Source organism: Lolium perenne, chromosome 4 (genome assembly GCF_019359855.2).
Source record: "Lolium perenne isolate Kyuss_39 chromosome 4, Kyuss_2.0, whole genome shotgun sequence".
NCBI classification, from domain to species: domain Eukaryota; kingdom Viridiplantae; phylum Streptophyta; class Magnoliopsida; order Poales; family Poaceae; genus Lolium; species Lolium perenne.
This window is the reverse complement of record NC_067247.2, coordinates 103,428,049-103,447,635: the sequence shown is the minus strand read 5'-3', so window position 1 is coordinate 103,447,635 and position 19,587 is coordinate 103,428,049. Positions and strand designations below refer to the sequence as shown.

The window sequence follows — 19,587 nt, the reverse complement described above, 5'->3', positions numbered from 1 at the left end:
GAGTTTGGTGTCAGCAATTCTATCAATGTGGCTGATTTGACACCATATAACGGAGAAGACTTTGGAGCGTCGAGGTCGACGCCTTTTAAAGGGGGGAGATGATGAGGACATCCCTACTACACTACCACCTCCGTCATTGTAAGATGAAGATGATGCTGCTGTGAAGCTCAAGTCCAATGAAGTCAGGATTTGACCAATGAAAAGAGCTAGTGCGAAGCTACTCAAACAACATGTGAACTTGTTCTTAAGTGATACTTTGATCGATGAGAATTTTATACTGCCTAAGTCCTATTACATATGTATGATCAGGTATGAGGAGGGAGCAAGCATCGCACGAGGAGGAGAGGAGCAGCTGGACAAGAAGCTGGATGTGGAGCTGGACATGGAGCTGACCATTAAGCTGGTCAAGAAGACATCCCATGGAAGCGCGAGGGAGGAGAGGGAGGCATGCGCGAGGGGATAAGAAGAAGTCCAGGCCGGCGTCAGACCCGGTTAGACCGGCCGGCGCGCCCGGTCCCAGGTCCGGTCCAACCGGATGCCCCGCCGGATCAACCCGGTGCAGACCGGACGCCACGCTTGTGCCAGCCGGGCACTATCCAGTAAGCTTGGACGCCTAGCCCGGTTCCCACCCGGCGCCAGACCCGGTTGAAACCGGATGGCCCGGTCCCAGGCCCGGTCGACCGACCGTATGACCGGCCAAATCCGAGTCTGTCTCGACCAGATCCGATCTGGGTCGGATTTCTATGTATCTTTTCGACCTGAGGTCGTCCTGAACCCCTATATAAGTGCCCAGGATGCCCCCCAATTAGGTTTAGACCACGTTTAAGATAAACCCTAGTTCACAGTTGATTGTTTTGCAACTCTATTAAATCCTTACACCATATTGCATTGATTTGGTGTAAACTCTGAAAGTCTTGTGTGATCTGCTGTTTCATTGGGAATTAGACGGTTGCAACTTACCGCTTCGTGGTCGGCGGCTACGTGCGCAAGTGTGTGGAGTTGCGAATATCTTGCAGGGTTGAGAGCTGTTGCATTGGCGACAGGGACCAATCGAGAGATCTCGTTGCATCATACAAGTTATCATCCACTTCGTCATCAAGTTATCTCCATTGTGTTCATCCCGTGATCATCATCACCACCGTTGCTTACTGAGAAGATCGGGCCACCCCTTATCACTAATGAGAATGAATCATTCCCTGTAAGATTCCAGCGAAACACATCCGTTCCCTGCGTCAATTGAACTAGCTCAAGATGATGTAACAATTCCTGCCATGAGGAACTAGCTCAAGATGATGTAACAATTCCTGCCATGAGGTTTGTCTGGGACCGATGAGGCTTCTTCTAAACGCCACATTTGGTGGGAAAATTTCCATCACCTTAGCGATAGTATCACTCTTGTGCCGCACAATATTATATAATGCCGAATATTGTTCTCGGAGCGTGGTATTACCTAACCATTTATCCTCTCAGAAACGAATTTCCGATCCATTCTTAATAGAAATATCCATATGGAAAGAAATAATTTTTTGTGTCCATCAGACCAGCCCAAAAATGAGAATCTCCCGGTTTTCAAAGAACCTGGGATAGAGCTTTTGAGCCAATATAATTTCTCTTGAGGAGTGTTTGCCAGATACCCTCTTCGGTACGTAGCTTGGATAACCATTTACCGATAAGTGCCCTATTCTTGATCTGGAGGTCTTATATACCAAGTCCCCCATGATCTTTAGGTCGGCAAAGAACACTCCACTTATCCAGTCGATATTTACGCTTCTCACTATCCCCTTGGCAGAAGAATCTTGATCGGAAATAATCCAATCTTTTTAAGACTCCTCTAGGAAGTTGGAAAAAAGATATCATATATAGCACTACCTCTATTTCAAGGAATAAGGCGCCCTCGTTTTACGAGTTTTTTGTTTGACCAAGAATTACTTTAAATAGATAAGAAATATTTGTATGAAATTAGTATCATTAAAAAGTGTTTTTTCAATATGAATCCAACGATATTAATTAAGTATAATATAATCAAGATTTTCTTGTTTAATTTTAATGGTCAAAGTTCGTCTTGAAATACGTGTGCGCCTTATTTCTTGAAACAGAGGTAGTACCATATTACTGAGTACCGCATTTATGAGTTCTAATCTTTCTCCCAAGGACAGTAGTTTACCTTTCCAACTGCTTAATCTAATTTGTAGTCTTTCCTCGACCATTTTCCATTCAGCATTGGTGAGTCTGCGATAATGAATCGGGATACCCAAGTACCTAATCGGAAATTGGCCTTGACCACAGCCGAACAGTTCAGCATACTATGCAACATGGTCTTGGGCCTCACCAAAACAAAACAACTCACTTTTATGGAAGTTAATTTTTAGACCCGATAGATGCTCAAATGCTGAAAGAATTAACTTTAGATTCCGAGCCTTTTCGATGTCATGATCCATAAAAAGAATTGTGTCATCGGCATATTGAAGAATAGACAATCCTCCATCAACAAGATGAGGAATGACCCCTTCAGTCTCACCCTCGGACTTTGCGCGTTCAATTAAAACAGCAAGCATATCAGCCACTATATTAAATAGCACTGGCGATAAAGGATCTCCCTGTCTAAGTCCCTTCTTGGTTTGACAGTATTTGCCCACATCGTCATTGACTTTAATGGCAACACTCTCCCCCGAGACAAAAATATTGATCAACGCACACCACTCATCAGAGAATCCTATCATTCTGAGAGTTTGTTGCAAAAAAAAGACCACTTAATCTTATCATAGCCTTTTTCAAAATCAATCTTAAAATCACCCCATTTAACTTCTTTCTATACAACTCATGAACAGTTTCATGGAGGACTACAACCCCATCCAGGATATTTTGTCCTTGGATAAAAGCAGTTTGTGAAGGTCTTATCACATGATCAGCCACCGTGTTAAGCCGAATCGTGGCAACCTTGGTGAAAATTTTAAAGCTCACGTTAAGGAGACAGATATGACGATATTGTTAGATCCTTTCTGCTTGATTAACCTTCGGTAATAAAATAATTTCACCAAAATTTAGCCTAAAAAGCTCCAACTGACCAGCATAAAGATCCGCAAAAAGAGCCAACAGGTCAACCTTGATGATATCCCAGAAAGACTAATAAAATTCAGCTGGAAAACCATCAGGGCCAGGGACTTTGTTATGCTCCGTCTGGAAAACAGCTTTTCTTACTTCCTCCTCATTGTAAGGCGAAGTGAGAAAATTATTCTCCGCTTGAGAGACTTGAGGAATATCCTCTGTTCTTGTCTCATCTAATGAAAAATTACTGTCTTCTGGAGCACCAAAACGGCCTTTATAATAGCTCGTAATATACGACTTTAGCTGGTCATGACCGTCAATCAAACCCTCATCCTGCAGAAGGGTACGAATAAGCTTCTTCCTATGTCTGCCATTGGCAACACAATGGAAGTACCTCGTATTCGAATCTCCCTCCAGGATAAACTGGGCCTTAGATCATTGGTACAACTTGAGCTCCTCCTCATGCAAAAGTTTTGCGATTTCCGCATTTTATTGACTTTTTTGCTCAATCTCTTGTGTGGAAAGCGATCGAACTTCTGCCTTGGATTCAAGGTCATCTATGATAGATGTAAGCCGCTGTTTTTCTTTCTTAAGAATACCAGTTGTATGCCGTGCCCATCCACAGAGGTGTTTGCGTACGGGACGTATCTTATTATTCCACCTCTGCATCGGAGACAACCCCACAACCGGCCGTTCCCATATTTTTTTACCATGGTCTGAAAACCTTCCCGATTCAACCAACCGAGTTTAAACCTGAATCGGCGGTTAGATGGAGGTCTAGCCACAAAACTGCATGAAACAACAAATCGACGATATGCTAGAGATGCCCTAACCGTGTGTTGCTTCGTGTGTATCGTTGTTGCCTTCTTAAATTTGCACTTGCTATCTTCATCTTCACTGTAGGAAATATGATACTGCATCACTTGAGGATGTATCCTTTAAAACTAGTATTTAGTCAGTACTACCTCATCCGTTTCAATAGACAAGTCTTTTTTTTTTCAAAGTCAGGTCAGCTAAAGTTTGACCAAATTTCAAAAAAGCTATTAATAAATGTAATATTCTTTTGCTATCAATGTTCCAGGATGTATCTAATGATATTAAATTTGTAATTTGCATGTCAATATCTTTTTCGTAAAAAAATTATAAAGCTTTAAATGTTTCGACTTTTCAAGAAGAATATAAATCTTATTTATTTAAACAGAGGGAGTCTCTCCATCGCAAGACAAATGAACTTGTTACGCCTCCGAGAGTTAGTTAAGCAGCTTACTTAAGCTGGCTCTAGTGCTACGAAAGCACAAGCTAGGATAACTCGTTCTTGATCAGCACAAAATCCAATCCTAGCGAGACCTATGTCAAGTCAAACTCCAAAGTCCAAGCACACAGTAGTAAAATATGCATACTGCATGACAACCAAGAACACATTGGGAGGAACCCATCGGTGCAGTACAGCACAGTGCAGCGCGGCTCTCTTACTTTGAGGCGCACCGCATAGGCCACACATCAGTTCACCGCACGGCAGAGCTTGGTTGGGATGCTGGTAATACCACTGAACAAGGCCATGCACAGTACGAGCCGAAAGGGTTTCCATTTTATCCTTTTGGAGCAAAACTCCTGCTTCCTCTGCCTACCACTCGTATGCTGCCCTTGCAAGGAAGGAATCACACTTCAGACCGGCGGCTAGCTAGTAGATACTACAAGCTGCTGCACCGCATGCAGCTTGTTTTGCTACCTTGCACACAAATACATATATTCTTTTTCTTTCTTTTGTCTGGATACATATATATATATATATATATTATTTTCTCTGCCATATCTCTCTCTCTCTGCTTGTGTCTGCAATGCTATGGGGCTATCCTTTGCTTGCAATGTTAGCTGTGAGATAGGAGCAGCAGTTTGCATGTTTTGGCTGTGCGTTGGGGCATGAAAGGCTGCCGCTGCAGCTGGAAAGGGATTTCAATTGTGAGTCTTGTGACAGGACAATTCATGGGTGCTGGTCAGGGGGCTGTGCCGTGTCCGTGTAACAAAACATGCACGAGCCGAGAAAGAACAAAGACTAGCGACGTACCCTTGTCTCCCTATATGCTGCCACCGAACCGCGTCGTGGAGAGAGTGAGAGAGCGTGACAGAGAAGAACGAGAGAGAGAGAGAGTAGCTCCTCCCTTTGATACCACTGATATTTCCAAGGAACGCCTGTTAAATGCGTCCTCCTTTCAGCCGTTTCTAAAGCCTTGCTAGAGTGTGTAGAATCTAAGAACAAAAGAACCGAGAGGAAGGATCTATTAAGATGATAGCAGCAATCTATGTCTTACAATTATTTTCTTGGAAGCAAGGGCCGATTACTACACATGCTATCCATTCGTAGTAGTACGAGAAAGATGAAGCCGGGCGACTACCGCCGGCGACGGCTAACGTTGGCGCCTGAGATCCGTCCTTCTGTTCGCTCTCCGGCCACCTCGACTGCATCCTCGTCTAGTGGATCTCGGTTCTCCTGTTTAGAGGAGAAGGAGCGGGATTCGGACGAGGATTCATGTTCTTCCGAGGTGCCGTTTGAGGCGGCTCTCGATGTGCTGGAGGAAGATCGGCCTGAGACCGGGTGGTCTACCGTTCAGAGGAAGGGAAGGCGATCTGATGAGGAATTGGTGCAGGACTTCTGGGCCGACATTGGATTTCCAACGCCGGCTTCGAGGTTCTGGGAGGCTAAGTCGCCGTCGATCGAAGGTATGGAGACTAATGGTTCTTCTGGCTGTAGGTCTCCAGGCGTCGTAGAGCAGCTGCGTGGATCGTCGGATCCCGGGAGGAAGGTAATGACTCGTACGCCGTCGCCGATTTCCCAGGCCGGGGTGCGCATCCGCCGTCCTCCTAGAGCTGGCTCCTGGCGTGGCCCGGTTCCGCGAGGACGGTACTCCCCGCCGCCGCTTCTAGGAAGCTTCCTCGAGGCAGCGCTCCAAACGGCGGCAGAGCGGTCACCGGCGTCCGGGGCGGTTTCGGCGGAGGCCACTGATGTCGCCGGTTCGGAGGAGGTTCAAACGGAAGATGGTGGTCCTGGGCTGCATGCCGATCCTGGCTGTTCGTTGTCTTGGCGAATCCTCAGCCGTCGGATGGGAGCCCTTTGGATTGACTTTCGGCAGCGCCGAGGTATTGATCCTCCATACGGTGATCTCGCAGCCGCCGCCTCGCCATCAACGCCTTCGAGTCCTCCCTCGCCGTCGCCAAGTTCTTCGCAACACCCTGCGCCGCACCTTCCCCGGCCAAGTTCGTCATCAACTCCGTCTGCATCGACCTCTTCCTCCGACCCACCGTCTTCACCCATCACCCCTGCGTTCCGCTGCGCTTGGAGGCAGAGGGTGAGGCGGACATTTGCGCAGGTGGTCGCTGCGTCGCCGCGCCCCATGGCGGGAGCCCAGCCCCCGCGTGGTGGAGCTCCGCCAGCTGCCCAGGGTGGAACACCACGGCCGCCGCCGCCGGTTCTTCTGCAACATCCTCGGCCACAGATGCACCCACAGCTCCCCCCGCAGTTCTTCCCTACTGGTCCTCCGCTTGGACGACCGATCCTGCAGCAGCCAGGGCACCCTCAGTATGGTGGAGCTGCTGTAGCCGCCGCTCAGTTGCAGCCGGCCTCCTACCCTACTTCTGGGTACTCGACTCAGGGGTTTGCGCCGCCGCCGTACTACAATGCACCGGTCTATGGGACAGCTCCGCCCTCGCAGCAACAGGGGTTTGCTGCTGCTGCACCTGTGCTGCAAGGTCCTTCTGGTGCCGTGGGCTCGGCCGCGCCGAGACAGAAGCGGAAGAAGAAGAAAGCTCAGCCGCCTGTAGGTCAGACCGTAGCCCCGCAGGCTCAGTTTCAGCAGCAATTTGCTCCAGGTTCGCAACAACAATTGGCAGGTTTCCAAGGGCAGACAGGGTACTCCCAACCTAGTGTTCCTCAGCATCCTGATAACGTTGTGCAATATCCGGGGCAGCTTTCAGCACAGTCTCAGGTAGCTATTGGCCAAGGTTCTAGTGTTGGAGGACAACCGCCTGTGAACCACCCACCACCAGTCACGCAGGTTGTTAACAATTCAACTCAAAGTCTTGTGGAGGTGGCAACAAGAGCTAAGAAACCGGTTTGGTGCTGGAAATGTGCTTCTGATTCTCATGTTTCCAAGGATTGTAAGGCGCAACATTATTGTCACATTTGCGATAAACTTGCTCATCCTACTGTTCGTTGTCCTGTTTTGAAGTCTCCGAGACCTACGGCTTTTGTAGCAGGGCTGGGCTTGTTGGACTCTTATTTTACTTCACTTCCTGATAGTGTTGTCAAGGATGAACTTGAGCCGAGCCTCTCTCCTATTGCCCATGTTGTTGTGACTGGTGATGTTGTCCCCGCTGATGTTATTGCAAAACAAATGGCGAGGAGGTATCCGAACAAACCTCATTGGAAATGGGAGGCGATTCCTCATGGAGCGAATGAGTTTATGATCAGTTTTCCTTCTTTTGAGGATTTGGACATTGTAGATGGTATGCAAGTTGGGGTTCCATCCTTCAATGCTCAAATGAAAGTCTCTGCTTGGAAATCTAAGGAGGTGCCACATAAGCTGGAATTGCATCAAGTGTGGGTGCACGTAGAGGGAGTTCCACATACTGTACGCCATTTCTTGGGTCTGTGGGCAGTGGGTTCGCTCCTTGGGAAAACTCTAGATGTTGATCTTGTTAGCCTCAGACGCCGTGGCTTGGTTCGTGTTTTTGTAGCTATGGTTGACTCAAGTATTCTTGTTAAGAAGAAGGATGGTTCTGAGGGGCCTATGATGTCTGACGTGGTGGTCAAATTGAAGGGTTATGAATTTCGTTTTACTCGTGAACCCGCTGGATATGTGGCGGAACCAGATTTTGTGCCTTTTATTTGGAAGCGGAAGGATGGGGACAGTGAGGATGGAAGAGGTAAAGATATCGATGATGCGATGGATACTTCGGAACCTGCTCTTGGTCCTTCAGCGTCCACATCGCAGCAGCAGCCGGTGTCGCGTACAGGGGCTGCCCAGAACGGAAAACCTCCCGCCGCCTCCACCCATTATGCTGTGACGCCGTTCAACCCAAATCCGCAGACTCCGCGCGGAAGAGAGATTGTTGCAGCGATGAGGGTGTCGCATCCCTCCTTGGAGCGTCGTGCACCTTCTCCATCATCTAGCAACCTTGCAACGTTGGCTAAGGTGTCTCCTTCACAGCTGCAAGCAGCTGTGGCTGCTGCTACGGCATCGGTGCTTGTGGAGTCCGGAGGAGAGGAGCCGCCTCTCATTGTTAGGCAGACTCGGCCGTCATCTTCTTCCGCAGCCTCCCGCTGCCGTGCCAGCGTCCTGGGCCGGACCCGGCCTTCTTCAGCGCGCGGGCGGTCGGCTCCCCCTGGTGACCGCGGCAAAGACACCATAGTGGCGGCAGGTCCTGGGCAGTCTACAGGAGCTCAGATTGCTGCCCAGAGCTTGGGCGGGAGCCATGCCTCGGCTCCCAAGGGAAGGAAGCCGTCTGCTGCTACTTCGTCGCCGTTGTCAGTGGGTTTGGTGTCGCGCTCTCCGTGCGAGGAGATGTCAGCGGAGGACCGGCCACTGGCAGGCAGAGGGTCGCCTCTTCCGCGCGTAGCAAGGTCCATGGCGTCGTCTCCGTCGGATGGCCTCGGGGTGGGGGGTTTTACACCGCCTGTACCCTCTCCTGGGGCTGCTCTTTCGCCGTCGCCGACTGCACCTGGGTCGGGGGGTTCTACACCACCTTTACCCTCTCCCAGGTTCGCGGCAATATCTCCACCGGCTGGAATAGCATTCAAGGGTTCTACATCGCCTATACCCGCTCCCGGGTCTGCGCCACCTACGCCGCTGGTTCGTCATGGGGAGGGGGGACCTTCTTCGACAATCCCTCCCCCCAAGACACCGCTGCATGGACAGGCCGGCACTGGAACACCATCACGCCGCAGCATGCGTTTTGGCGTCGCTGCGGATGGATCTTCATCAACGGATGAGGACTCGCTGTCCAAAGCGATGCGACGTAAGGCTGAAGCGAATTTGGACTCTCCAGGGATAACCGAATGTAAGAAATCCTTCTTGTCTTTTTCTAATACTTATATTTCTGCTAAGTTAAATTCTGTTGGTGTCTCTCTTGGTTCTACTGAGAAAGATATTGTCTTGTCGACTAGTGCTTTGAAACATATGGAGTTTGATAGATTGAAAGTCAACCCAAAAGTTTCGAGCCGGTCCGAGATTACTTTTGTAGATGATGATGAGGAACTGAATGCCGATATAGATGGCCAGCTTCTCTCTCATCTTGTTGGTGTGGTGTCGGAGGTAGATTTGGATGAGACTGTGCTTGATCTAAAAGCATCTTGTCGCAAATCCAAGACTTCCTCCGCTCGCAAGAATGCTAGACCTTCTAAAAAGGCCAAATGTTCTAAATCTCCAATTGTTTCCAAATGAATGGCATTTTTAAGAATAGCAGAGGTCTAAAAGACTTGGCTAAACACTTACATTTTGCTGATTCTATTAGGGAACATTGTTTAGATTTTTTGGCTATTTCTGAGACCGGCAAGAGAGACTACACACAAAGTTTTCTGGACCGCCTATCTGGTGGGGTTAACTTTACGTGGGTATCTCGACCGCCGCGTGGTAGGTCTGGTGGCATTCTTGTCGGTATTAGATCAGACAATATGGATGTTTTGGCTGTTTCGGGAGGAGATTATCATATCAAACTCCATATCCGAAATAAAGCCGATAACTTCATGTGGAGTCTGGTAGCTGTTTATGGCGCTGCCCAAGATGAATTTAAAGCTGCCTTCCTACGAGAATTAGTGAATTTGACAAAGGACAATCCGTACCCTATTCTAATAGGTGGGGATTTTAATTTGCTCAGATTTGCTCATGAGAAAAGTAGAGGCAGATTTGATAACCACTGGCCATTTCTCTTCAACGCTGTCATTGATAGCTTGGATTTAAGAGAGATAGGCATGTTTGGTAGACAATTCACCTGGGCAAATAGTCTTCCAGAGCCAACATACGAGAAGTTGGACAGGGTTCTTATGGATGCTAGTTGGGAACTGAAATATCCAATGGTATCTGTACGAACCCTGCCACGTATTGAGGCTCTGTCGGACCACGCTCCTATACTTTTATCCACCGGGACTCACAGAAATCCGAGCAAAACTCAGTTCAAATTTGAACTTGGATGGTTGCTTCGTGATGGTTTCTCTGAGGTCGTGAGGAGGGTATGGGAGAGACCCGTGGGTGGTCACAGTCCTATCCAGAGGTGGAATAATAAGCTGCGTGCTTTGCGTAAATACCTCCGTGGATGGGCATCGCACTTATCTGGGCAGTTGAAGGCTGAAAAGCTCAGTCTGACCATGACCATTGATGAGCTTGAGGCAATTGCGGAGGTTCGACCGCTAACCGTGCAAGAGATTGAATTAAAAAGTCAATCCAATGCACGACTGGCTGGTCTTCTACGCGAGGAAGAGCTCAAATGGTACCAAAGATCAAAAGTCCAATTCCTATTGGAAGGAGATTCGAATACGAGATACTTCCATAGTGTCGCTAATGGCAGACATAGGAAGAAACTCATTCATTCTCTGGAACAGGAAGAGGGGCTGATCGAGGGGCATGACCAGATAAAGTCTTATATTACTAATTATTACAAAGGCCTGTTTGGGGATCCTGTGGAGAGTACCCTATCACTGGATGAGACCAGAATTGAGGATATTCCCCAGGTGTCCGCGGAGGAAAATGCATTTCTTACTGCTCCTTATTCCGAGGAGGAAGTAAAGAAAGCAGTTTTCCAGATGGAGCACAATAAAGCACCAGGACCCGATGGATTTCCAGCTGAGTTCTTTCAGAGCTTCTGGGAGATAATCAAAGGGGACTTGTTGGAGCTTTTTGCGGCTTTGTCGACCGGCCAGTTGGAGCTTTTCCGGATTAATTTTGGAGAAATCGTTTTGTTACCCAAAGTGAATGAAGCAGAACGAATTCAACAATACAGACCCATTTGTCTCCTTAATGTTTGTTTTAAAATTTTCACAAAAGCCGCGACCATTCGTCTTAATTCGGTGGCCGATCATGTGGTACGTCCTACTCAAACCGCGTTCATGCAAGGTAGATACATACTCGATGGAGTAGTCACCTTACATGAAACAGTTCATGAGTTACATCATAAGAAGATGAATGGCGTTATCCTAAAAATTGACTTCGAAAAGGCCTATGATAAAGTGAAGTGGTCTTTCCTTCAACAGACTCTCAGGATGAAAGGTTTTTCTGATGAGTGGCGTCAGCTAATTTATAACTTTGTCTTCGGTGGAAGTGTTGCCATCAAAGTCAATGATGACGTTGGCAGATACTTTCAGACGAAAAAAGGTTTAAGGCAAGGCGATCCGTTATCACCTATGTTATTTAACATAGTTGCGGATATGCTAGCTATTATTATTGAGCGTGCGAAGTCTGAAGGGCAAATTGAAGGAGTAGTGCCCCATCTAGTTGATGGCGGGCTTTCTATCCTGCAATACGCCGATGATACGATTCTGTTTATGGAACATGACTTAGAGAAAGCAAGAAACCTGAAGTTAATCCTTTCAGCGTTCGAGCAACTATCTGGGTTGAAAATCAATTTCCATAAGAGTGAATTGTTTTGTTTTGGTGAAGCCCACGATGATGCCAACCTATATGCTGAGATGTTCGGCTGTGGTTTAGGGCAGTTTCCAATTAACTATTTGGGTATCCCGATTCACTTCCGGAGACTCACATTAGCTGAATGGAAACATGTCGAGGAAAGACTTCAAAAGCGTCTAAGTAGCTGGAAAGGCAAATTACTATCACTGGGAGGAAGATTGGTTCTCATAAACTCAGTACTAACTAATATGGTACTGTATATGATTTCCTTCTTCCAGATTCCTAAAGGGGTCTTGCATCGATTAGACTATTTTCGATCAAGATTCTTTTGGCAAGGTGATAGTGAGAAAAAGAAATACCGGCTTACAAAATGGAGTGTGGTTTGTCGTCCGAAGGAACTAGGAGGGCTCGGGATTCATGACCTTGAGGTCAAGAACAGAGCTCTGCTAGGGAAGTGGCTCTCAAAGCTGCTCACTGAGGACGGTGTCTGGCAAACAATCTTAAGGAGAAAGTATGTCGGTTCAAAAGCGATATCCCAAGTGTTTTGGAAACCTGGGGATTCTCACTTTTGGGCAGGCCTTATGGCGACAAAGAAATACTTCTTCCCTCATGGTTGCTTCTCCATTAGGGATGGATCGGAGATACGTTTCTGGGAGGATAAGTGGTTGGGTAACACCACGCTCCGAGAACAATATCCGGCACTATATAACATTGTGCGTTACAAAGAGGATACCCTTGCAAAGGTAATGGGTTCTAACCCACCTCAGGTGACGTTCAGACGAGACCTTATTGGGGCCCGACTTGTATCCTGGAATGCATTACTCCAGCGTTTGGAGAATGTACACTTGACGCAAGGGTCTGATGAGTTTCGGTGGAATCTTACTGAGAATCACAGATTCTCGGTTAACTCCATGTATAGTGCTTTGATCCAACCAGTTGAGCCGGTCGTCAATAATAAAATGATCTGGAAAATGAAGATACCACTAAAAACAAAGGTTTTCGCATGGTATCTTCGGAAAGGGGTCATTCTTACTAAAGACAACCTTGCTAGGCGCAACTGGCAAGGAAATAAGAAATGTGTGTATTGTCATCACAGTGAGACAATAAATCATCTCTTCTTTCATTGTCAGTTTGCTAGATCTATATGGTCAATCATCCAAATAGGGTCTACCTTATACCCACCACGTAGTGTCGCCAACATTTTTGGCAATTGGCTTCTTGGGGTGGATCATAGGTTTAAAATACTCATTAGGGTGGCAGCGATTGCAGTTATTTGGTCGCTGTGGCTATGTAGAAATGACAAGGTTTTTAACAATGTAAATTCTTCTATTTTGCAGGTTATCTACCGGTGCACGGCTTTACTCCGTTCATGGTCGTCTCTTCAGCGTTTGGAGCACAAAGACCTATTTACGGAGGTGTCTGTACGGTTGGAAACTACGGCGAAGGATTATATTATCCAACATGGGTGGCAGCATAGCCTCCGAATCGGGCCATCTTAATCTTAGGATTTGTTGCTGCTCTTTGTCGTGCTTTGTATCGTGCTTTGTTTTAGTTGTATCTTTATGGCTGTGTGCATCTCGGTTATGCAGAGGCCGGGTGTAATACTTAAACTTAAGTAATAAAATGCCCTTTATCGAAAAAATTCGTAGTAGTACTTTGCTAATGCACCTACGTTTTGTCCGGTTGTGAGTTGTGACAGAGTCTAGTCAAAAAGACGCAGCATAAACTCGGTAAGCAGCTCAGTATTTAAGCCTGAAACCTAGCTCGGCATCTAGTAATGACATCACAACATGACATAGCTCGTTGCAAACATGCAAAGTTGCAAACAGTGCTAAGCCAGCAGTACATTGTATTGTCAGCAGCCAAAACGGCATCAAACTAGGAAGCTGTACATGACTGATGTACTAGTTAAGTACCAAGAGGTTCAGATTAGTCCTCTATATCTTGGATTAGCAACAGGACATGGGGAAATAGCCAAGCCACCGCAACGAAGAAGACAAGTTCTTGATCCTTCCATTCCCAAATCTTCCAACCAAAAGGATCCATCACTGGTCATACAAGAACAGCGAAGGAAGCAAAATCACCAAGAAACGCCCAAACCCTATACTACTATTAATATCGACAAGCCCCTGCTAGCTACACCGGAGCATCCGAGCGATTCATGGGCTCAATATCAGGCGCCCACACTTGCATCTCCAGCTCAGAGGCTTGTAGTTGGAGTGGTCGTCGTAGGAGGACGGCATTGCTCTCCCGCCTGCACCGTAGGATGCAGAAGTCCGGCTTCCATGAAGCCCAAGCTCTTTCTTCTTCTTCTTCTTCTTCCGCAGCTCCTGTGGGGAAATGGGCACCTGGACCGCCTCGCAGTGCCCGCACGACCTGCACCTCCCCGCGCAGCTCGGCGGCCTTGACCCTATCATGCCTCTGATCCCTGCTATGCTCTTCTCCTGCGACGATTCAACAGACAGCAAGATCAGCAAAACAAATCGCATTGCAAGAAGTTGCAGGCTTGCAGAAAAACGCTGAACATGTGTGAGTGTGTGACAGGGAGTAGTAACCACACTGACATACCTCAGCGAAGGCGGCGGCGTCGGCATGGAAGGCGGCGCGAGTGGAAGCGAGGAGGAGGGCTAGTATGAGCAGGAAGAGCTGGCCCATTTGATGATGGGTGGAAGCTGGGAAGTGAAAAGGCTAGTCGCGGTGGAGCTGCTGCGGAAGGGAAGGAAAGAAAGGGGGGTGGCGATGATGGGGGAAGGGAAAGGCAAAAGTTGGCGACCAGCTGATGGTTTCAGGCTTCGTCGTAGCAATGGATGCTCGTGCGGGCGTTTTATCCGCGGCCGAGCGGGTGAAGATTCCCGGAGGAAGAGGACAGACAGGCGATACAAAACAGCCGGGGGATTGCGGGCTGTGGCTGGCTGCTGCGACTCTACGTGCCCTTTTGGCGGATTGCTAGCTTCCGGGGTACAGTACTGACTGAATGCGATTCCAATGAATCTACAGTTTTTTTATAAAAGAAATGTGTATTTATATTGCCTGCAAATCTAAAATAAAGAACTAAAGAATCACAATTTTAATTTAGTAAAAACCATCTACCGCCAACAAATAATTTCTCTCCTTTCTCTTTTATTGTGTAATTATTAATTAAATCAGTTCAATTCTTGTCCTCATATTAAAATGAATAGGGATTGATAAGAATTTAATTAATGGTGTTTGAGCTTGTACTTATTTTGAGTTAAATAGTACTATCTTCACCCTAAAGTTTATGGCTTATATTATTTTAGAAAGTCAAACTATGTCAAGATTGACTAAGCTTTTACCAAAAATCATTAACATCCAAAATATAAAATTAATATCATTAAATAGATAATGAAATATATTTTTATATGGTATCTACAAAATATTATATTTGTTGATAGATTTTTCTTCTTCTTCCTTTCGTGGTAGAATTGTGTGCATCCATGGAAACATTAAGACTATCAGATCACAATGAGTACCATAAAACCCTAGCTTAGATCTGGTAGTTTTGCTTAGATCTAGACTGGGTAGCTGAGATCAGCAAGACCTGACTAGTTTGCTTCGATCCGAAGGTGGTGTAGTTGCGTCAAACACCTTGTTGTGTGATCTACATAGTTGTGTGGTCCACGTAGAAGTGCAATAGTTGGTACGAGGATTGGCTCTACATTGTGTACATCTTCTCCTTGTACCAGCTTTGCGCTTATACGTACATGGCAGCGTGCACCGAAGATTGTTAGTGTCTTTCTTACAAGGTGTTTGCTCTATGGTTCTTTGATTTCGACTGATGCAAGCTCACCTGTTCTATTGGCGAACACGGTGCTGCCGGCGGTGCCGTTCCGGTACATCCCGTGCCTGCCCAATTAGAAAGAGGAACATGATGGTATAGCATGTTGCTCTGTCCACCTTCGTGTTGAACAAGGTGTGTGAGTTCATGAAGAATGGGGTGCCAATGGACAAGGGATTCAGGATGGTGCACCTTAAAGCAATTGCGGAGGTTGTTCTCAAGTTCAGTGGCCGCCAAATTGGACACAACCAAATCTACAACCATCTGAGACACTAGAGAGCAAGGTGGTTCATGTCATGAGAATCGAAATGCTTGAGGATGTGCTTTAGGTGGAGAAGACAACATCTATCATGATGTGCGATGATACCTACTTTGCCCACATCAAGGTACGATGAACGCACCTCTTGTTCCAGAGAACTATGCTCAGATGAAGATCATCTACACCGGTCGTGTTCCAACGGCTCCCATATCTTCCTCTGCGTTCCATCGTGCTCTGAGTCACCAATTGTCATGGATCACAAGACACATGTCAACATGTATCTTGTGATGGCTCCTGCAAACAGGATGCCTTGGTTTACTGTCTTCCTGAAGAAGTATTACCTCCGAGGAGCCTGAGCATTGTTCGCGTGCTTGTTCTCGTGCGTGTTCTGTTGCTGATGGTGAACATCACGTTCAATATGTATATTTTGGGAGTAGCTAAGTTTGATCTGAACTGATGCCAAGTTTGTATATTTTGCGAGGTGGTATTTATGTAACCTCTCGGTTGATGAACTTGTCTTGCATCACTGAGTAGTAGTTCGAGATATCGTGGTGCAAACATAAACTTTGATCCTCTACTAGAACTATGTTAGCATTGTTTATTATGTGATATATAGTTGTCATCATCTACTTTCCTATTGCGTCGAACACCTTGTGGGCATTGTTTGTTAACTTGTTAATCTGGCCAAAAAGGCTACGAGGTTACCATATCCGGGAAACATGATATGATGTAACCAAAGGCAAGTCCATTTCACGAAATGCGAATTCTAGGCAACCAAACAACAGGGACTTGGCTTAAAAATTGTTAGCAACAAAATAAGTTGCACAGCGTAGATTAGAGGTTGCATTCCCACACACAGCTTCCACGGAGCCAAGATCCCCATGTGCAGGAAAACCCTACGAGCAACCAATCACACCCCTAAAGTCACACCACCATGTTCCAAGTTAGGAGGCATTTTGAAAATGCCTTAAAAATGTGCTATTTGGAGGCGTTTGAAAAAATGAGAAAAAAGTTAGGGAAGGGAAATGTCATTTGAGGCATTTTATGCCTCCAAAGATATCAACGCAGACGTTCTTAAAAATGCCTTCAATTGTTATTTGTGGCATTTTGAGAAACGCATGCAATAATTTGTTTGAGCATTTCTCAAAATGAGTCAAATAACAATTGAAGGCATTTCTCAAAATACCGGAATATGTATACTTAGTCATTTTACCATAATGCCTCAAAATCTATTTGAGAGCATATTTTCTAAAAATACATAGCCATTTTTGAAATTACCAAGAAGCAACCATTATGCAAAACATTAAATTGCAACTACATGATTGTCTAAATTCAATTAAGATATGAGTGAATTGAAAGCACACATTGTCACATGATTATCTGTATCCACTTTGTATGAACCAACACAGTCTGCACGGATCACAATACAACCATAAATGTATCACACTATGAAGAAGTGCTTCGGGTCAGGTTAAGGAATAAAGATACTTTGGCACTATTTCACTCGATGTAGTTTCACTTGCTGTACCTTCACGCTTATCATCTGTTTTTGTTCTGCTTGTTATCTGCACTTGCTTTGCGTTTCTCGAACTGTTTGAGAGCCAAGCACGCTTTTTTTATTTCTACAAGAAATACAATTTCAAACACATACAAAATTCATGGAAACACACATCGTAGAACATTAGAATACAATTTGCCAACGCCTTTTACAACTCTGCGCTACCCGGGCAATTAGCATAGATAGGTACTAAACTTATGTTCTATTTTACAGACGTAGTTTGAGTAAGCATATCATATTTTAACAATGGTGTGCCCATACTGGCCACTTTCAATTTCAGAAACAACGACAACATGGTTCAGCTGAGTATAATGTAGTCTGAAAGCAGTCAAGCTAGCTATCAAATCCAAAGCGCAAATAGCAAAACCACAGAGCATCCATGCACATGTAAGCAATAGAAATGGGGCAAAGTTTGACAACACAAGATGCTCTCAGACATAAAGATATGAGCTAATCACACACGATGCAATGCCAATATTATCTCCCAGTATTTCATCCTTACAGACTTACATTTGTTCTAGCTGAATCTGATATGCATAGTACAAAGTTACCATCCACTGATTAGGATATTGCTGCTCTAGATCTCATCGAACTACTTCTAACTCACCCTGTTTTTATAAATGAAATCTTAAAACCTGGCAACTTCTAAAAAATGTGTAAAGACAATAAACTGACAATATGTGTCGGATGTATACAACTAAATCTGGCATCGAGCATCTCCGTGCCATATCTTCATCACAATTAACATACAATTATCAAATATAAAAAGAAGCAAAGAAACGAAGAAATAGCAGTTCCTTGGAAAAAAAATTACTTGACTTCATACACACGGATAGAAAATAAAACAGGGGTTGACATCATGATTTTCATACAGCCTAACCCCTTCGCAAATACTGAGATAGATAATGGCAGAAGAAAACACAGGTCACAGCAGGCACCGCTGCACTGAAAGGAAAGTTGCACGCGTTTAATCTAGTAATTTGTTAATTTGTGAGCCCTTTTCTACTTCTAATTATAATGATTATTTTGTGAGCCTTTTAAGTCATTTTGCAGAATCCTTATCAGATACTTCTACTGCCATGGAGATTTGAGAAATACTTGATTATGTACTTGAAATTGTTTCAACCTTGTCTGTCTCGCATTTGATCTATTCAAATTACCTAACAGATTAAATTGTACTGATTTGGGGGATACTTCCACTGATACAATTAGTTCACCCTTGTTGCTTTTTTTTTGAAAAGGGAAAACCCCGGCTTCTGCATCCTTGTGATGCACACAACCTTTTATTGAGAAACAGTAATCTTTGTTCAGTACTTATTACATCTCAAGGATCGCGTAAAGTCGATACAAGAATCAACCAGCGAAAAAAGGAGAACAACATGAATCGACTAAGCATCCTCTAGTCGACTAATATGCTGCCAGCCAGCCCGACACAAGATATCCCGAGCGACCATCTTGAGCCGTGTGCATCCAGAAGTCATGACATCCCACTGCTCTGGTGGTGATAGGAGAGTCCAAAGATGGATCCAATGCACCATGGAGAAGATAACCTGTAAAAAATTAAAAAAATTATTGTTGTTAAAGATTATATCATTGTGGCATCTCCATATTGATTAACATAAGGCTGATACACCAATGCGAATTAAAGCCTTGGATTGTTTGTCAACTTCATTTAACCAGTTTCCAAACATATTTGTAATATTGGTTCGCGGAGGGAGATTATGAGTAAAATTAACAGTTCGCCATATTAATTTAGCAAAAGGGCATGTTAAGAATAAGTGTACTACCGTCTCTTGCTCTCCACAAAACACACATTTAGTACACCCAGTCCATTGTCTCTTTGCTAAATTATCTTTTGTCAAAAGCACCTTATTACTCAGGAACCACATAATTTTTTTATTTTTAGGGGGATTTTCATTTTCCAAAGATATTTCTGCAAGTATGGTGTATTATCATTCATAAGATCCTCATACATAGATTTGACTGTAAACAACCCATTAGTTGTTAGTTTCCACATAAAACAGTCTGATTCATCATTTAAATTTACCATCATTAATCTTTGGCATAAGTGTAACCATGATATCCACTTATTACCAGATAGGACCCGTCTGATGCCAATGTTCAGCGGTGTTTGTGCCAATACATGAGCCACTACCGCATTTTTATGGTTCGCGATATTATGTAAGGACGGGTATTGAGTATCTAAAGAGGATTCTCCTAACGAAATATCTTCCCAAAATCTTGTCGTTGCACCGTTTCCAATTTTAAAATATCCTTTTTGAAAGAAATTATTTTTTACCTGCATGAGTTCCTTCCA

At 45.2% G+C, this 19,587-nt stretch overlaps 2 protein-coding genes across 2 annotated transcripts; one reads left to right on the top strand and one right to left on the bottom strand.

Annotated features, from left to right (window-relative positions):
* The first annotated feature begins 5,420 nt into the window (after positions 1-5,420).
* On the top strand, positions 5,421-13,293 carry LOC127293513 (uncharacterized). Its single transcript, XM_051323149.1, has 2 exons — positions 5,421-9,099; positions 12,995-13,293. Exons 1-2 carry the CDS (start codon positions 5,421-5,423, stop codon positions 13,132-13,134), a joined length of 3,819 nt encoding a protein of 1,272 aa, XP_051179109.1. The 3' UTR covers positions 13,135-13,293.
* Positions 13,294-13,476: 183 nt separating this feature from the next.
* LOC127348542 (EPIDERMAL PATTERNING FACTOR-like protein 2) lies at positions 13,477-14,493 on the bottom strand. The gene is made up of 2 exons (XM_051374535.2): positions 14,226-14,493; positions 13,477-14,101 (listed from the first exon to the last, which is right to left on the bottom strand). The coding sequence occupies exons 1-2, from the start codon at positions 14,310-14,312 to the stop codon at positions 13,817-13,819; spliced, it is 372 nt and encodes a 123-aa protein (XP_051230495.1). The 5' UTR covers positions 14,313-14,493; the 3' UTR covers positions 13,477-13,816.
* Positions 14,494-19,587: the final 5,094 nt, after the last annotated feature.

What these genes read in the sequence shown, in the direction of transcription:
- LOC127293513 (XM_051323149.1), top strand. Translation starts at nt 5,421, where the DNA reads ATGAAGCCGGGCGACTACCGCCGGCGACGGCTAACGTTGGCGCCTGAG. An exon ending in CTCTCCAGGGATAACCGAAT is followed by an intron (nt 9,100 to 12,994) that starts GTAAGAAATCCT and finishes TCTATTTTGCAG; the next exon opens with GTTATCTACCGGTGCACGGC.
- LOC127348542 (XM_051374535.2), bottom strand. Translation starts at nt 14,312, where the DNA reads ATGGGCCAGCTCTTCCTGCTCATACTAGCCCTCCTCCTCGCTTCCACT. An exon ending in ACGCCGCCGCCTTCGCTGAG is followed by an intron (nt 14,102 to 14,225) that starts GTATGTCAGTGT and finishes GAATCGTCGCAG; the next exon opens with GAGAAGAGCATAGCAGGGAT.